The sequence below is a fragment of the Physeter macrocephalus genome, chromosome 9 (genome assembly GCF_002837175.3).
Source record: "Physeter macrocephalus isolate SW-GA chromosome 9, ASM283717v5, whole genome shotgun sequence".
Lineage (NCBI taxonomy): Eukaryota > Metazoa > Chordata > Mammalia > Artiodactyla > Physeteridae > Physeter > Physeter macrocephalus.
In genome coordinates this window covers 106,604,269-106,623,218 of record NC_041222.1, presented here as the reverse complement: position 1 = coordinate 106,623,218, position 18,950 = coordinate 106,604,269, and the positions used below count along the sequence as shown (strand labels likewise).

Genomic DNA, 18,950 nt, shown 5'->3' with positions numbered 1-18,950 from the left:
GTGGGATCTTCCCGGACCAGGGATCGAACCCGTGTCCCCTGCATTGGCGGGCAGATTCTCAACCACTGCGCCACCAGGGAAGTCCCTACTTCACTTCTTTAAAAAGCCTTAGTTACTACCAAATTTAGGGTGTGTAAAGCAATGTGATAAAAATTTCAAATAATAAAATTTAAGACCTTAAGATATTGTGGTTTTAATGAATGTGTGATTTTTTTCTTAAAAAAGGCAACCTCAGTTCTTTGAAACTGTTGAATAGTTCATCATTTCTGAAAATTAACCTTCTGCGCGTTCAAACCTGAAAAGTTGTCACTAGTCTTGATGAAAAATCAAAATGAACTAAACACTTCTTAAGCGAAGCCTGGTAATAACAGTGATTCTGTACCAACCTTAGGAAGACTAGCCATCATGCCATGTCCTCGGAGGCAACTGCAGGGCAGGGGTCTAGGGCAGACACGGGCTGTCTGAGAAAGACCACAGTTCGCCTCTCAATTACTGGCTGGGTGTCCCTAAACAAGACACTTGTTTAAAAAATGGAAAAATGATTAACTAAATGACAGTTTAGCTCCTAAAATGTTTATTATGCAGTCACAAAAACTGATGGTTACCAGCACTATAATAGTGTAGGGAAAGGCAAAATCATATGTGTGGTCTCATTAAATAAAGCACAGGGGAAAAGAATGGAAGGATATTTACCAAAATTATATGTGATGGGCCTAAGGGTTCTTTCTTTCCTTTCCAACTCTTCTGGAATGTGATTATACCATAGAAATAAAATCATTAAAAATGTTTTTTTATCTACGATGTGGCTCCCAGGAAAACACTGAATCCTATGCACACACAACTGCACTCTTGGCTGTTGGAATGGACAAGCTGCATACCAGGGACGTTTGACATGAGGAGAGGGTTGCTCTGTTTTGTTTCTGCAAAGGAGAATCAGGGAAGGATGGCTTCATGAGAAATGATAGTTTTCCTCAGGACCCTGAAGAAAGGGTGAGCTTTCCACAGACACATGGACCAAGAAACATCCCTGATGAGCTGTAAAGGTATGAAAAATTCCCAGGTATGGAATTTTCCAGGAACAATCATCAGACCAACTTACTGAGGGCCCAGGGGAATACGGCCAGGCTAAAGAATTTGAGGACTCCTGGGGGAAAGCGCTGCGGACATTAGACACCAACTGGTCTTTACCCTTGGCCTCTGCTCCAGGCTCCACGGGACGCCTGCGGGTTGATGTTCTATGAAACTACCCAGAGTGCTGGAAACTGCCTGCTCATGAAGCGAGAAGTCGATAAACATTAACCCATCTTTAGAATCTCAGCTCCCGGAATGCTTTCCTGACGGAAAACAAAAGGAAACTCTTAAATTGGAAAGAGGCTGCTTCATAATAGAGGGGACGCAAACTGCCCTAAATAAATCCGTACCTAATTTACAGGCTCCTTTTCCGATTGGGTCTGGCCAGGTTGCCTCGAGCTGTCTGCAGCGAGCAGGGGTTTTTCCTGGAGTCCAGAGACCTGCCTCTGCCCTGAGAAATTCGGAATCCAGAGATCCTCTCCCCTTCCGTCATCGTGGCAAAACGAAATGCAACTATTACTTGCACCAAGCTGACAGCTCTCAGAGGATACGAGGACCCACAGCACGGGACGGAGCCCACGGGGCTGAAAGTGCTACTCAAAGCAGGGCCGGTGTAGACTTGGAGGTGAACAAATGTATTACACTGGGCACGGGGTAAGTCTCCCTCACCGGTTCCTCAACAGCAACTCTAGATTTCATTTATAGAAATTAATTTACCTCAAAAATGGAGGGAGAAAGTTAGTGCGGCAACCACCTGCCTTCCTGACTTCCCAACAATTGCTCTAAATGTATTTTATAAAAATTACTTCACTTCAGAATTGAAGGGGTATTTGGAAGCCAAGCAATATCATAATTCTCTTTCCAACTCCCCCTCCCCAATTTTCCTACATTTCTCATTTAAAAAGAAAAGATTTCAGTGAATTGAACATTTCACTTTTGCATTTAAAAGGAAAAGAATACATCCCAAAATACGAATGACAAAATATCTTTTTACATTGTTCAATCAGCTCTCTCTGATTAAGAGATCAAAGACGACGATTTTGATCCTCGGTTCTCATTACTCTCCAGAGCAGGGGTCCCCAACTGGCTGAATGTTAGGAACCAGGCCGCACGGCAGGAGGTGAGCGGCGGGCCAGCAAGGGAAGCTCCATCTGTATTTACAGCCGCTCCCCATTGCTCACATTACCGCCTGAGCTCCGCCTCCTGACAGATCAGCGGCATTAGATTCTTACAGGAGCGCGAACCCTACTGTGAGCTGCGCATGCGAGGGATCTAGGTTGTGTGCTTCTTATGAGAATCTAACGCCTGATGATCCGAGGTGGAGCTGAGGCGGTGACGCTGGCGCTGGGGAGTGGCTGCAAATACAGATTGTCATTAGCAGAGAGGTCTGACGGCACAGAGACCATCATAAATCAACTGCAGACTCACGTCAAAACCTTATCAGTGAGTGGCAAGTGAAAACAAACTCAGGGCTCCCACTGATTCTTCATTATGGTGAGTTGCATAATTATTTCATCATATATTACAATGTAATAATAATAGAAATAAAGTGCACAATAAATGTAATGCGCTTGAACCATCCCCAAACAATTCCCACCCCACCGCCAGTCCATGGAAAAATTGCCTTCCACGAAACCAGTCCCTGGTGCCGAAAAGGTTAGGGACCGCTGTCCTAGCACAAAGACTCTAAGAAGTAAAGGGAACAATGCTCTTCTTAGCTCCTTCAAGGGGCACCTTGGAAACTTCAAACCCGATACCTAAACCTGCACCTGTAATTCCCTGAAACACGGATGACATCTCCCAAGTCCCCATGTCCACAGAAAAGGAAGCTATCACCCCCCTGAAGGCCACCGGTGCTCCGGGAGACCCACACACGTGACCTTCCACAGTTAAAGCTGATGACACCGTTCTGTTCCCTGGCCATGGAAATATCTCCCAAGACTTGTCTGATTCTGAAAGTTGAAAACAGCAAACCTCTTTACACTTCAAATATGTGCAGTTTATTATGTGTCACTGATAACTCCATAAAGTTATTTTAAAACAGTGAGTATCCTTAACAGTTAGGCCACCCTACATCTGCTCAAAGTGAGCCAAAGGAATAGTGTCAAGCAGGTGAAAATTCATCTCAGAACGTATCAAGGAGATAATCCGTAGAGGCTCCAGGATCTAACCCACAGAGTATGGCCACCGTTATTTTAGTCTGGAAAATTCTAAACTAGGCATAACCAAAGATTCACCCAGCTTCATTAAAAACCAATCTCCCTAAAGTCACTGCAGAGACCTTGTGCTTTGAGGATGGTGGGGTCCCGATGTATCACTAAGATAAACTGATGAGAAAATACATGGCTGGGTAGCGAACGCTGGGCGTTCTAGCTGAAAAATGTCAAAGTTGGCCACATCTGAAACCAGTTCATTCCCGATGTCGGCTCAAAAGGTCCTTGGGTTGCTCACTCATTCATTCAACCCATGTTTACTGAGGGTCAACCAGGGGGAGGTGACACGCGGGGACCTCGGGAGAGTGGGTGAACCGGACGAGATGCTGACCCTGGGAGCTCACGTTCCATGCAGGGTGGACACTGGGAGCCAGTGACATCCAGAGATGAGACAGCTACAGGGGACAAGGTGCGGTGGCGTGATTACAATGACAGCGGTGGTGACGGCCACAGTCCCCCCTACACACCTCTCACTGGACGACCTCACCCTGAGGGCTCTACTATTTCACACATGAGGAGACCAGTCACGCCACAATCACCGGTCTAGCCAAGACTGGAATCCAGGCCGTCTGGGCTCCGAGCCCAAGGTTTTCCAGGATCACAGCACCTGGTGGGTGAGGCAAAGCAGGTGGGAGAGGAAGAACCTCTTTAGACGAGGTGGTGAGGGCAGGTGTGCCCACAGAGGTGACATCGGGGCAGCGATCTACCTAACCCGAGGATGTGGCCCTTCCTTCTGGCAGTTAACTACAGAGCCAGACAGGTGCCTACCAGGCCACGCCCACCTCACGCCACCTGCACACGAGGAATGCGCACTTTTACATTCTATCTGCAGCAGAGCTGCTAAACAATTTTTTTTGCTGAAAAAACTGGGTAAGTGATAGTTTAAATGAATGCTAAGAATCAAAATATTGTACGACACATTTAATAAAAATGTATAGCTCATAAGCCTACAATACACAACGATGTTTGAAAATCATCCAAAATGCCATATTTAGCACTTACTTCATTCAAACTTTTGGCTTGCTAAGAATTATGTCATATTTGTCCAAATGACCAGGAAATGTGAATGAGTCAGCTCTGAATTCATGAGGGTGTTAAAGTCATTCGGCTTTGGAGAAGCCTGTTATTAATGAACAAAAAAAATAGCAAGCTACTGATTCCTTTTTAAAACCGCACTCACTCCTTGACAAATACACCCTTTTACACATATCCTGACACGGTGTCTCCAAGAGTCCCCTGGCTTTCCCCAGGAAACATCTACCTTCCCTACAGAACAGAACCCACAGCCTCGGGGCTCTGATGGGAGGGTCTCCGGGGGAGCGTGACGGTGATCAAGGCAAGAGACCCCTCATCTTCACAGAGACCCGAGGGGCAGAATTCAAGGACATTCACATGGCCCTTCTCTCCCTAGTCACCCCCAACCAGACTCTCCTTCTCTGCTCAAAGCCTGAGGAGTCTGGTACTTTACTCAGAGGTCATTTGTCGGCAAGTCACCGTTTTCTCACCTCCTGTGATACAGGTGCGGAGCCCGGGGCACAGTCCTGGTGCTGGAGGGGAAGGCGGAAGGGAGGTGGGGAGCAGGGATGGGGAGGGCCCAGCACCCAGCATTGCCTCTCATGCCCTGGGTCCCCCCGCTCAGCTCTCTCCTCAGCCACCGCTGGCACTCAGCTCCCAACTCGACCCCAGAGGTCCTGCTTCAGGCCTGCATCCCCTCCCCCAGCCCATCCTGCTCAGAGATTCTGCCACAGGCAAGTTCGGACCAGCCACCCAGCAGGAGTCGGGCTTCCAGCTTCCACTGTGACAAGCCCAGATGCCACTCTGCAGACTCAGTTCTGAACTCACTTCCGCACAAGACGTGGCGCTGAGATTCTCTTATAGGACCGCTGCTACCCTCTGGGTCACGGTCTGATCTGAGCTCCAAACCACGGTGCACAGGACACAGCAGAGCCAGGCCCCTTGAGACACATCATCACACACAACCTCTCACGCCCTGGGGGGTGACGGTCTGGGGGAGCAACATGTGAAAAAAGCAAAAGCACCTATAACACTGGTGGAAACCTAAATGTATACCCACGAGGTGTAAGAAAATAACTTACAAGTGGATTTTTGTCACACAGTCTGTTTTTACAGTGAGGTATGGTCTGGACCCTAAAGGGGTTTACAGAGCAAGAGAAAGACATTATTCAGGAAAAAACCCCGGTTTTTGATTCCCATGATTAGCTGGCTTCGCTCCACGTGAGGCTGCCCTGTAAGACAGTTTATGTTTTACCTGAATGGCTGAATTTCGGGAGGTTGCTACTGAAATCTGCCACCCCTTCTTCCCCTAAAGGCTGAACCCCCATGTTAATCCCCAGCTGCCAGAAGCTTCCATCCGATGGCCTGACATCAAAGGGAAGCTCACGGTCTCCCCGGGAGAGATGATTTGTTCACCTTGTCTCAACTGGCAAAACTGTGGTTCAAATGAGGAAAATACTCTCGTGAAAGAAAAGAGGCAGAAGAATGAAAGTATTTTCCACTTGGGCAGAAGTTTATCTTTCCAACCGAAGTCAGGGTAAATAATCCTCATGACTCAAGTGACTCTCGGGGACTCTGGGTTTGCCCTGGGTGGATCTTTTATGCCTATCATGCAATTCTACACCTGTCCAGTAACAAAAGCACAGCAATCCTCTTCCACGCCTCACACGCCAAGCGCTAGCATGTACTATTGCTAATACCCAGCAAGTGAAGACGGGCTCTCGCGACTAAGCTTGCGGTACCCACACTCCTCACTGTAACGATTCAGATGCTTGGGAACGCGTGTAACTTTTCGTGACCGCAGTTAGAATATGTAAATAATGTGCAGGAAGGATTACCTGAGAGCTAAGAATTTTTTTTCTATTGTTTACTTTCAAAGGAGGAAAATACAGTTTAACAAACAGGCACACCTGAAGGATATGGATACACTTCAGGGCTTTTACATGGTCTGAATTACCTTTCCACGGATACACGGTAGTCCAGGGGAGCTCTAGGAAAACGCTGGCCATCTCACAGTCTGTGGGGAAGACTGAACGCTGATTACAATGACACAGTTTGTCATTTTTGTCCTCAGAACCACGCCAAAATAAACGCCTCAGATGAAAAGACGGGAACACAAGTGGTGTGGGTTTTCTTTTTTACATCTTTTACATCTTAAGATACATGCTATGTATGTATGAGAATTACTTTCAATTTCCCGATCTGTGCCGTCTCTTACTTTCTGGCCTGTGCACATGCTGGCTGTGCTGCACGGGTGTCCTTTCTGCCATAACAATGCACCTTTTCCATGCACATTTACCCAGGACACAGACATCACTAAGAAATCGCTTCTTCCCAGAAGCCTTCTGTGACCTCAGCTAACCTTGTACGGTTGTTTGGGCTGGTCTTTCGTTCTTTGAAAATCCCTCCAATTTTGTTTTTGGCATGAAAGTCTCATGACTAAAGGACATGGAAGTTTATGATATATGATGTAATAAGGCTGAATGTAAATCGTTACTTCCTAGTTCATTCTTAATTTGTGTTATTCTTTAAAATAATACATGTTACTTTATACATATTCCTAAAAAGACTTCGCTGAATCGGGTTGGCCATACCTTTCCGAGTAAAGCCGGTTAAAGGGGGCAGCGTGGCTAGTTATTGCTGGGATGGGGTGAAGGTGGTTCATTGCTTATTTAACGTTTTCTGGAGGCTACCGTGCAAATCACTGTCCCAGTTCTGAGACGTGGGGCACATGGAAGAAACGCGTAAACGGACAGAAGCGCGCATCTCCCACCTCCGTCGGGCCCTTCACCAGCCTCTGACCACACAGCTGCCAACAGAGAAGAACGGCCGCAGACAGCAGCGGGGCCGGCAGGGAGCCCAGGGTCCCACTCGACAGACACGCCGATGCTCTTAGCAGGGGGCAAAGTACAGAGTTCAAACGTTTCACAGTCTCCTGGTCCTCAGGAATTGTAGGGCAGGGTAGAGGAATTCCATCCCAGGATTTAGAACAGGTGCATTCCTGGGGCTTTGTGGTATGAGGGCTTTTTTTTTTTTTTTTTTTTTTTTAATCGATTAGGTTTTTGCCTTTCTTTTCTTCCCCCTAGTTTTACTGAGGCACAAGGGACATGGCACGCCGTATCAGTTTAAGGTGTGCAACAATGATGCGATGCAGGTACACGCTGAGAGGCGAGCCCGAGGATCCCCGAACACTCGCGTTGCACGCTGAGGATGGATTTGCTAAGCCGCGTACTAACACAGCCCACGTTTCCACAGGCTGACTTACCTCAACATACGACATTGGAAATATTCCTATTTTGTCGGCCAGCATGCCTTCAGCCCAGTTCTCATCCACTCTGCGGATCACAGTCAGAACGTCGTCCTGAAGAAACAATGAGCGTTACTCCACCTGATACCAGGAAGCTCGCCACCTACTTTTCTTTTCAGTGTGGGACTCAAGTCGTAAGAGTACATGAATAAAAGTCCCATGACGTGTCTTCAGGATGTGAATGGAAGAAGCTGATGAACTGAATGGTAATTACCACTCGGCCTGGCATCCCCTTCAGACCAGACTGCTGTGAACTACCAGCCCCTCCACCGAGGGGCTGACGGCTGATTTTGTTTAGACCCACAAATTGCAACCTCAGATCCCACCCAGGCCCCCTGAACCCCTGGTCCAGATTAATTTTCAGGCTCTTTTCACTTTTTCTCTGATAATACACCAAATACCCATTTAAGTGTACATGCTACTGTTTTTCTTTACCAAAAAAACACAACATTCTGCTCAAAAATCCCAAAGCATTTTATCAATTCAGTAGATACAGTCTTGTGTGCGTCTCAGCGAAGAAATTTTCATATAAAATAAGAAGTAATGATGTTTCACTTTGGTGTCCATAATTCAGGGAATTAAAATCCCCGAGTGGCGCACGCACACCCCGAAACGTAGCTTAGAACTACATTCAGTCCCTAAATACGAAAATGATACCACACAGCACATCAACCAAAATTATCTTTCACAGAGAACAGTCTGTGCACAAAATTACTGTCTGTGTGACTCTGAGAAGCCTGCTTCCAGATATTTTTAGAAGCACAGTGAGACAGTTCACATGAAACTATCCTATGTTTTTGCACAAGGAAACAGAAGCCATAGTCTATGCAACCAGGTAGAGAGAAGAGCCGACAAACAGAAGGCGATGTTGTTCTCACTTTACCTTTGCAAATGGAAGGCAATCTTTGTCGGCTTCCTTGTCTTTAACTTCGAAGTCATAAAGTGCTTTGCACTGAGGCGGGGGCTGAGGTAACGGTTTGATAATCTGCACGAAGTTGGTGGGGAAAAAGCCATGGACCCCGTTGACCTCCCCGTGGTACCAATTTTCATCCACTTGTCGCCGCAAAATGATGATGTCACCTTTGCTGAATTTAAGGTCCCCGGGCTCTTTGCCTTCGTAGTTGTATAATGCTTTGGCACATGGTAACTGAGGTATTCCCTGAAGGAGAGAGAAGAGTTTTAATGAAAGAACGGTCCCCAAATGTCTGCAAATCCAACTGTATTATCATGGTGGTTAAGGCAAGGTCAACTCCACACTCTGCCCCACAAAGAAAATCTCACATTAAAAAACTGTATACGTACGTGTCACCAACAGCAAACAAAACAAACAGTAGACCATCCCCGGCCCCTGAGATGGCATTCTGTTCCTAAGGCTCATTTAGTGGGGCTTTTGCCTTATTTGGGGTTTTTAGTACATGGAAGTACTGCTGTGTCTGGCTTCCTGGTGTAAAACTCAAAAACTCATAAAAAACTTAATTTCCGCTATTAACTACTTTACTCAGCAGGATAAATGATAAGCACCAAAAAAAAAAAAAAAAAAAAAAAGGAGGAAAAACTTAGAAGAACAATTCATTAATTTACTAACTGCTCTTAAGCTTGACAGATAAGAATCAGAGTTTGGCTTCTGGGGAGAACTTTTCCAACGGCTTTCACCGCGGGCAGTAGCTCTTTCTCCTTCGTGGACTCAAGGATGAGCTGGGGCCAACTCTGTGCCGGGATCTGGGATGGCCATGAGTAGGTCAGCCACCGCTGCCGGCCGCTCAGAGTTTATAACCCGTGATCGTACAGACATAGCCTTTACAACCTACATACGATCACTCCCCTTTGCTCTTTTCTGCCTAGAGAGCACTGTCAGGCTGAGATGCTAACAGACGGGGTTCTGGATGTGACCACAATGCATTATGGTTTTTTTGTTTTAGTTTTTTTTTTTTGAGGTACGCGGGCCTCTCACTGCTGTGGCCTCTCCCGTCGCGGGGCACAGGCTCCGGACGCGCAGGCTCCCCGGCCACGGCTCACGGGCCCAGCCGCTCCGCGGCACGTGGGATCTTCCCGGACCGGGGCACGAACCCGTGTCCCCTGCATCGGCAGGCGGACTCCCAACCACTGCCCCACCAGGGAAGCACTGCATTATGGTTTTAAATGACAGCTTTAACATGTGCGTGTGCCCCCAGGCAATCTAGTCACCCAATGGACTGGATACGATACTCCCTCTACGGTGGCACTGGAGGTGCCCTTCTTGAGCATTAGGTGTCACTTTAAGACGACCTCTGGCCTCTCCGGGTCACTGCTGCCTACCCCTGATTCAGAGGATAAACGGCACGTCAGACATCCAAAGTAATTCACTGAAGGAGATTCCTGAGCTCCTGCTTTTTACGCAGTTACTCATTTATTCATCATCTGGAAAACATTTATCAAGCTTTCCCTTTTTTTCCCAGGTGGTGTGAGTGTGCTGAGGATTGAAAGAGGGACAGGCACAGCCGTTCCCCTTAAGGGACAAGGCTCGAGAAGTCATTAGGCCAGAGGGCAGGGACTGAGTGACCCGGGACGCAGGGACCGAGCTGTGAAAGCAGCAGAGGGCAGAGGTCTTGGGGTGCAGTGGGTGGCAAATTGAAACACTTCCTGGAGGAAGGGACACGAGAGCCACATCTTCCAGGAGACGAGAGGAGCCAGCAGGAAAGCCGGAAAAGAAGAAAGAACGAGAAAAGCAGGGGCGCTGGGGGCAGCACCCGCAAAGGCGTGGAGCACGCGGGGCAGAGGGGCCGGCTTGACCGAGAACGCGATGCCCAGGAGGGAGCGGGAATGACAGTGCACACAGGTGGGCAGGCAGCTTACAGGGGCCCCGGGTGACAGGCTGAAGCGTCTCAACGGCTGTGTCCTCCAGGCAGCGCCGGGCGGGGAGAACCCTGCCAGGCAGGCGAGTCCAGCCCGGGGGGAGAAAATGGGCAGGGGGTGGGCAGGCAGGGGCACGGCGACGGGTTTTCTTAAAGCTTTTTAAAAGTCTCCTCCTGCCCCCGCCGCCTCCAGAAAAGTGGATCAAACCCTGATGGCAACAGAACTTCCTAACATAGTTCTGCGAAATTAGTTTAGCTTCTAGCAGAGATTCGGCGTCTGGCCAAACTTTCCTTGGTGAGGTATTCTTGCTTGGCGTCCGAGGAAGAGCGGCTGCTGCTGTCCTCCGCTGCGGGCGGGGGGCCTGGCCAGCCTCGTCCGTGTCCTGCTGGGTTTGCTTAACAGGAGCTGCTCCGGAGGACACCGGAGCCGAGTCTTCCAGAAGTCCCTGGACCCCTCAAGGGCCCTCTGACCTTCGGACCATACTTCTAACGACACGACCCCCGTCACCCAGCCTTGACCGAACCTCGTCGACTACTCCGCTGCGCCCTTTGGTTCCCCCGCAGGCCGCCGATGCCGCCCGGGCCTCTGAACCGGGGCCGCGGTCCCGCCGTGCCGGCCTCGGGGAAGGGTCGTAGGTCCCGTGCCCCTCACAGAGGGGCCTCGCCACGTCCTCTACTCTACTGTGTGCTTCTGGGAGTCTGGGAGTCACAGTTCACCAATACTTCCTAAGACACACTGGAGGAGTGACAGTAAATAAACAAGCAGTAAACAGCGCTCCGAACGCAGCCGTCGGGACACGCCTGGTAGCCCTGCAGCCGGGACCCCAGCCCAGCTGCTCACTTGCTGTGTGACCCTGAGCAGGCGAACGTCTCTGGGCCTGATTTCATCTTCAGGGTGCCACGAGGACCAAGAGAAGTAAAGCGTGCAAACCACTGCAGGCGGCCGGTGGGCAGACGCGCCATCACTGCCACCGCCCAGCGGGAAGGGCCGGTCAGCAGGGACACGGGGCACCTGAGGACGCGTCCGTCCCTGCAGCTGGACGCTCCCCCTTTTGCACGAATTCACACGGCGCCGGCATTTCCAGAGCACACTCACCGTGCAGCAGCCCCAAGACCGCTCCTCCTAGGGAGGCCTCGGGGCTTCACGGGGGCATTGCTGAAGCGCTCGTTTGTTTTCACCTTCTGGGTGAACAGAAGAAATTACAGACGCACCGACACGCTCTGTCTAGTAGGGGTGGCGTTCTGTGCGAGGCTGTATCTCACCCTGGCAGGGCCAGTGCAGGGAGCTGGAAGGCCGCGTGAATTAACTGAAGATCCCATTACTGGCTCGGGGACGGGTAGCTCTGTGCACCATCAGGGCCTGTCCTCTCGGTTTTCTCCCCACCTCGATGAGCTCTGTTTGGCCAGCCAAGCGCAGCGCCGAGACCCAGATCCGGCACTCAGGACCGCTCTGGACTGCTGCCTGGGGAGACCTGTCAGATCCCCAGTGACCCACAGGACGGCTCTTTTCTCATGTGCTGGTGTGGGAGGGAAGGAGTTTATTTCTCCGTAGATCATTTCCACGCACCGGCGGCCTGAAGGACTTCCTAACTTTCCCATCAAAGCAAATCTACTGGGGGCGTCCCTGGTGGCGCAGTGGTTGCGCGTCCGCCTGTCGATGCAGGGGAACCGGGTTCGCGCCCCGGTCCGGGAGGATCCCACATGCCGCGGAGCGGCTGGGCCCGTGAGCCACGGCCGCTGGGCCTGCGCGTCCGGAGCCTGTGCTCCGCAACAGGAGGGGCCACGACAGTGAGAGGTCCGGGAAGATCCCACATGCCGCAGAGCGGCTGGGCCCGTGAGCCATGGCCGCTGAGCCTGAGCATCCGGAGCCTGTGCTCCGCAACAGGAGGGGCCACGACAGTGAGAGGTCCGCGTACCGCAAAAAAAAAAAAAAAAAAAAAAAAAAAGGCAAATCTACTAAGTGTTCCTAAAATCACCCAACATTCTTAACACAATGAGCAGCAAGAATAAAACTTCAGGGAACAGTGAGGTGCGTTACAGTCAGCCCGGTTACATCCCTGACTGCAACCGGAAACGCACCAACTCACACTGACTTGTGAATCGGGTTCTCCCGGTGACCGGGAGCCACAGAGAAGGAATCCCGAGGTCAACGGCCACCTAACCCACCAGCGGACACACGGGCACCCGGCCCTGTCCTTCTCTGCCGTGCTTTTCCAATTAAATTCCAAGAGGCTGAAAAGCCAGTTGTGTCAGACTTCCCCAAAGAAGGCTTCCTGTATGAAATAAAACGAACCCCACCCTGATTTCAAATCCACTGAAGTGCACTGATCTTTTAAAAGACCGATCGCCACACAGATTGTGGAAGGTGAAGGATAAACGGTTAAGCGACTGAAGAGCAGCAATAAAGACTGCGTATTCCTCATGCAACGTCTGCAGGATGAAGCCAAAACCACCGCCTGAGAGCCCAGGCCTGGTCTCGCAGGGAAACGTGCCCGGAACCTCAGAGCCCCTGGGTCACTGCCCTGCAAAGGCCTGGGAGTCGTGGCCTCGCCCAGCCCCTGGCCTCCGGGCCCTTGGCAGCCTTTCCAAACTGCTGCCCGGCCAAGGCCCCGGTATCTGCAGAGCTCACCTTTCACTTGGCTACACATGAAAGGGAGGCTCAGAAGCCCAGAGGCTGCAGAGAACCCGGCACTGCGGCCAACCTCGCTCTGCAGCTGCCACTCAGGCCTCGGCAAAGAGCTGGGCAGTGCAGGCAATTTGAGGTTTGATAACGATTCTTAATCCAAAATACATTTCAGTAAACAGTGACTATTTTGCTCATGTACAAAAGAGTAACTATGCCAGTGCGCCACTTCTACTTTTCCAATAATTTTTGCTTCTCCATTATATACACAGGTATTTTACAGGGCATTAAGATCCTCATGAGACCGGCACACAAATATTTCTGATTCACTGCTTCCCACTCCATTTCCGTACCATCGAGTGTATTCCAATATATCTGGCAAAGCGCTGCTTGATGATCTAGCTGAGATCCTAACAGGTAAATAAAACGTTCACTGCCAATTGATTTTACAGACGCTAAATGCCAGTGCCCAGATACACATGCAAGACAGCCTCTCTAAATTCAAATTCCTTCATGCATTCCTTACTGCTCCATTAAGTAAAAAAAGATTCAAAGACCTACTAAAAAGAACATCTAGAAGATATGCTTGTCATAGGAAAGCCATAAAATGTGTATAATTTAATAGCTGTATTTCAATTGGCATAAACTCTGGCTGGTTGCAACTTGACTTTCAAAACCTTTCCAGAAAGAACTGAGGCCCAAAGAAACAACCAAATAGGAAGCACTAAGCACTGCACACAGAGTAACAAGTAGCAAAATGGTTTAGGAAAAGATTTTTTTAAAAATGTTCCTTGTACACAAAATACACGTTGGCTTTTCCCTACCCCCACAAAGTGAAATATCTCTCTGGACATAACAGCATTTCATTAAAATACTGATGCTTTAATAGTGAATAAGTCTTAAGTGCTGTTCTCAGAATCTCTGGGTTGGATTACCACTCAAATACGACCTGATCATCACTTGAAATGTTTCCACTTCAATATAACAAACATCCAAGATGAATATTACACGGTATTTTTCCAAGGCAATAGCAGAAGGGGCTGTGAATGCCATAATCCCACAAAAGCCCATCATTTTACTTGTTCTTTCCTTTAATATTTCTATGTGGACAGCACTCTGCTGGGGCATTTTGATCTGATCACCTTCTTAACCCTCCACCTCGATTTGCCACATAACATTTTCTCATCAGACTGATTTCAACCATATCTACCAGCACTTGGAGGACAGCAGTTGCGAATAGACAGAAATGAAGAAAACCATGTTTTCTTCACTCACATTTATTCTTTTTTGTCCTTTTTCTGCTAGGCCAGTGTCCCCTTCCCAGCCTCCAACCGTCTCCTCTGCCCAGACCTGGCCCCCTTCCACCCGCCATGGAACAGGGCTGCCCAGGCTAGCCTGCCTGCTTCTGTGGCCCGCGGCTGCCCCTCCTGCGATCCCACCCTCCTCTCCTCCTGGAGCATCTCCTGACCAAGCAGCAATCAGCCGGGGACAGTTTCCAGCCTTGTTTTTTTTTTTTTTTTTTTTGCGGTACGCGGGCCTCTCACTGCTGTGGCCTCTCCCGTTGCGGAGCACAGGCTCCGGACGCGCAGGCGCAGCGGCCGTGGCTCACGGGCCCAGCCGCTCCGCGGCATGTGGGATCCTCCCGGACCGGGGCGCGAACCCGCGTCTCCTGTAACAGCAGGCGGACTCTCGACCACTGTGCCACCAGGGAAGCCCTCCAGCCTTGTTTTAGTGGCATTAATGTTGTAGGGAAGGGTCGGAGGGAGAGAGAGAGAGAGAGAGAGAGAGAGTCGGAAAAAACCCCAAAAAACTAAAGGTAAAAAGAGAGGAGATGAAGCAGCAGCTTTCTCACCAATTTCCCTGGACTGCACTCTCGCTGCTACAGAATCGAATGATGATACATAACTGTCTACTTAACCAGTACTTAACCAAAGACTTAACTAAATGTAAAGACATAACGAAGTTAGTTCGAGTCAAGTGATTATGTTCAAACACCCGGGGAGAAAGTGAAGAGAAGAGTTTTCCAAACTTAAGAAAAACTGATATGAGACTCTGCTGTTTCTCCAGGAACCATAATACTGAGGATCGATGAATACATCTGGGTGGGGTGCAGCCAGGCCCACCCCCCGTCCCCTCTCCTACTTGTCCAGGAGAGCCTGGGGGGACCCAGAGCACAGTGTCATAGGCAGTGCTACAGGGAAGACGGGGGCCAAAGGGAAAGACCAGTATTTAGGGGATTAAAACCGCTAAGAATTAGAAAGGGAAGAAGAGAACCAAAGGGACACAACAACAGCAGCGGGAGTAATTCTCGAAGCGTGGGCCTGGCCACACCACCTGTGTCTCTGGAATCTGAAGATGACCCCAGTTACCCTCCTCAATAGATTAATGTCCTAAACCATGACTTTCACGGCCCTCCATTTGGATGCTTTCACATCATATTCTCCACCCTCAAGCAAGCAAAGCAGTCTGCTTTCATCACCTCCGGCCTCAAACGTGCCACGCCTCCTGGCTACTGTCTGCCTGTCTGCATCCCCCTCAAGATTCCTAGGCTGAAACCCTACTCCCCAAAGGTGATGGTGCAGAGGTGAGGGTGCAGAGGTGACTGTGTAGAGGTGGGTGCTTAGGTCAAGAGGGTGGAGCCCTCGAGAGCGGGATCAGTGCCCTAATGAAAGAGGCCCAGAGAGGTCCCTCATCCCTTCTGCCCTGTGAGGACACGGCGAAAGGTACCAGCTGTGGACCCGGGAGGGGGCCTCCACCAGACACCTGATCCTGGACTTCCCATCCGCGGGAACAGCGAGAAATCATTTCTGGTGTTTACAAGCTGCCCGGTCTGTGGTATTTTATGAGAGCGGCCCGAAAGGACTGAGAGAGCCCTCCACCGAAGGCCACAGGGCAGCCCCCCCCAACCCCACCTTCCTACCCAGAGGGTCCCCAGCACCTGGACACGTGCTTAGTTGACAAGGAGGTCGGGTTTCTCCCACTTACATTTTCTGTCTGGGACGGATGCCTCTGTTGTTTGGAATCAGACGTAAATAAGACCAAGTTCAGGGTGCAGGTCAACAGGACGGACCGTTTCCCAGACGCAGAAGCCGCGCCTGCTTTAGGATCAGAGGGGGTGCAGCAGCCTCCGTGGGGAGGACACCCCCCGCCCCTGGTCTGGAGGAGGGGCTGCTCATCCTGCACCCGGGGACATGGCTCTCACATCCACCCGTCACTCGGCTCACAGCCTGGTCCCCCCGAGACTGCAACACCTGTGCCCCGAGATGCACGTGGCCATCTCTCACCATGAGCGCCCCCCTCGGTGCCTGTGATCACACCCCTGGTCAGGCTCACCAGCTGTGAACACACTAACCACACGCCTCCACGCGTGTGTCGTGTTGCTTGGGGACAGCTACCCACCCTTGTGGACTGTCCTTAGAACCTCCTCTGGGCCACAGTGCAAGGTAGCTACAGGGGAACAGCAGGAGGAAGGAGGCTTGTCAATCCCCGTCCCCTGGGGCTGCCGGGGAGCCTGGCGCACCGAGGTGCACGCGGAAAACCTGGAGAAGCATGAGCCACTACCGCTCACTGGTGCCCACTTCAGCGTGTGCTAGAAACACAGCTAAGAACACGATATGCCCTGGAAGAGGGCAGCTGAGGGCTTTGGACTGAGTGAATTGTTGGCATTTGAAAAATGCGAAGCAAAGTCTGCAGCACACCACAGCAAACAAGCATCTTCCTTACAGACTCTTTTGGTGGTTATAAGCAAACAGTCACACAGCTGATAATATAGCTTTTTTTCTTGGATGGCCTTTAAACTGGGAGTGTACAACTGACAGACAAACCATTAAAGAAAACAAATCTTATGGATGTTTCCAAGGGCAGAGAGCTCTTGAGAATGCAGTCACTGAACTAAAATGCTGGAAATTCATGTCATTCATTGCCCTGAATATTAGTTTCTCTGTTTCATCATATTTAATAATTATGATAATATTTTGCAGAGAGCAGGAAAATTTATTGGGAAAATTTGCTGCAGTAACTTGAGCTGCCATCTTGAGGATTCATGGCAGGATGAGGGACACTTCCTGGTAAAGAGTCAACTTTCTATCTATTTGGAAGATAGCTGGATTCCTGGCAAGGCCCCTGCCCCAGCCCTGCCTAAACCACCCACCTGCCACTGGAGTTCTGGGGAAGAACGGCCCTGCATGAGGGGCTCTGCACAGCCCCCATCCCACCCTCATAGAAACCCAGGGAGGCAGGGAGAGCCAGAAGCATGGCGGGGGCGGGGGTAGGAGCAGGTTTTCATACTAAACAGGAAGGTCAGGTGAGATCTCTAGTTCAACTGCCTGGTTTAGATGTTTGTGTCCAGTGTTTTCACTGATGCAGTGGAGAGAGATGCTCACATAATTTAAACATGACATTAAATGTGAAAGACAGTTCATAGTTTCAGAACTGAAACAACACTGGAATAGACCCACGTATATATGGACAATTAGACAAAAGTGTCAAGGCAATTCAACTGGGGAAAAGAAAGTCTTCTCAACAATGGATCTGGAACACTTAGCAGCCTGTGGAGGAAAAAGGCATCTTGATCCCTACCTCACATCCCATACAAAAAATAACTTGAGATGGATCCCAGAATCGAATGTAAAATCTAAAACTGTATAAGTTTTCTAGGAGAACACACAGGATACTATCTTAGTGATGAGGCAGACCTCCCTCACCTCCCCCCGCAAATCTTAACTAACCATAAAACTTTATAAATTGAACTTCATCAAAACTGAAAAATTCTGTTCATCAAAAAAAACAATTTAGAAAATAAAAATGCATGCTACATATAGGGGAAAATATTTATAATACATATACATGACAAAGGACCTTAATTCAGAAATATATCGGGCTTCCCTGGTGGCGCAGTGGTTGAGAGTCCGCCTGCCGATGCAGGGGACGCGGGTTTGTGCCCCGGTCCGGGAAGATCCCACATGCCGCGGAGCGGCTGGGCCCGTGAGCCGTGGCCGCTGGGCCTGCGCGTCCTGAGCCTGTGCTCCGCAACGGGAGAGGCCACAACAGTGTGAGGCCCGCGTACCGCAAAAAAAAAAAAAAAAAAAAGAAAAAAAAGAAATATAAAGAACTGCAAATACACAACAACCAACAAACCCAATTGAAAAACAGGCAAAAGATTTGAATAGACACTTCGAAAAGGAAGTATACAGGTACTCAACATCCTTAGTCATCAGGGAAATATAAAATGAAACTACAATGAGATATTATTTCACACCCGTCAGAGTGATTAAAATTAAAAAGACTGACAACAGAAAATGTTGTCAATATCACAGAATGAACAACTCACACAGGTTGAGTCTAAAATGGTACAACCACTCTGGAAAACTGCTCGACAGTTTCTTATAAAGTTACAAACACACCTACTCACAACCCAACAATTCCAGTCCTGGGTGTGAATCCAAGAAATGAAGACATGTCCACATCAAGAGCCACACAGAAATGCTCCCTGCAGAACTATTCACAACACCCCAAACCAAAAACCCAAACGTCCATCTGCGAGAGATGAGCACTGGACTTCTCAGCTATTTAAAGTAGATAAAGAACAACTTACTGATGCGTACAAGTGGGAAATGAGAATAAACATGGATCAGAATAAATATATACAAATTACATCTATATGACTTCCACGATAGGTAAAGCTAATCTACTGGAAATAAACCCTCACAGGGCATGAGGAAGTTCCTGAGATTACAGACGTAGTCTATATACCTTGACAGGGATGCTGGTTATCCAGGTGTAGACATGTGTAACAACTCAGTAATTCCACACGTAAGGATTTCCACACTGTAATTCACATAAGGTAAATTTTACCTCAATATTAAAATGTTTAAAAAATAACCAGTGGCGGC

The 18,950-nt window shown here is 49.3% G+C and overlaps 1 protein-coding gene across 1 annotated transcript in view; it reads right to left on the bottom strand.

Annotated features, from left to right (window-relative positions):
* The window catches only part of SH3RF1 (SH3 domain containing ring finger 1), a 160,016-nt gene that overhangs the window by 44,406 nt on the left and 96,660 nt on the right, over positions 1-18,950 (bottom strand). The window contains exons 3-4 of the mRNA XM_024130787.3: positions 8,489-8,764; positions 7,564-7,659 (exon numbers count right to left, since the gene is read on the bottom strand). Of these exons, the coding sequence (XP_023986555.1) occupies positions 7,564-7,659; positions 8,489-8,764 (372 nt within the window). The remainder of the gene's footprint in view (positions 1-7,563; positions 7,660-8,488; positions 8,765-18,950) is intronic.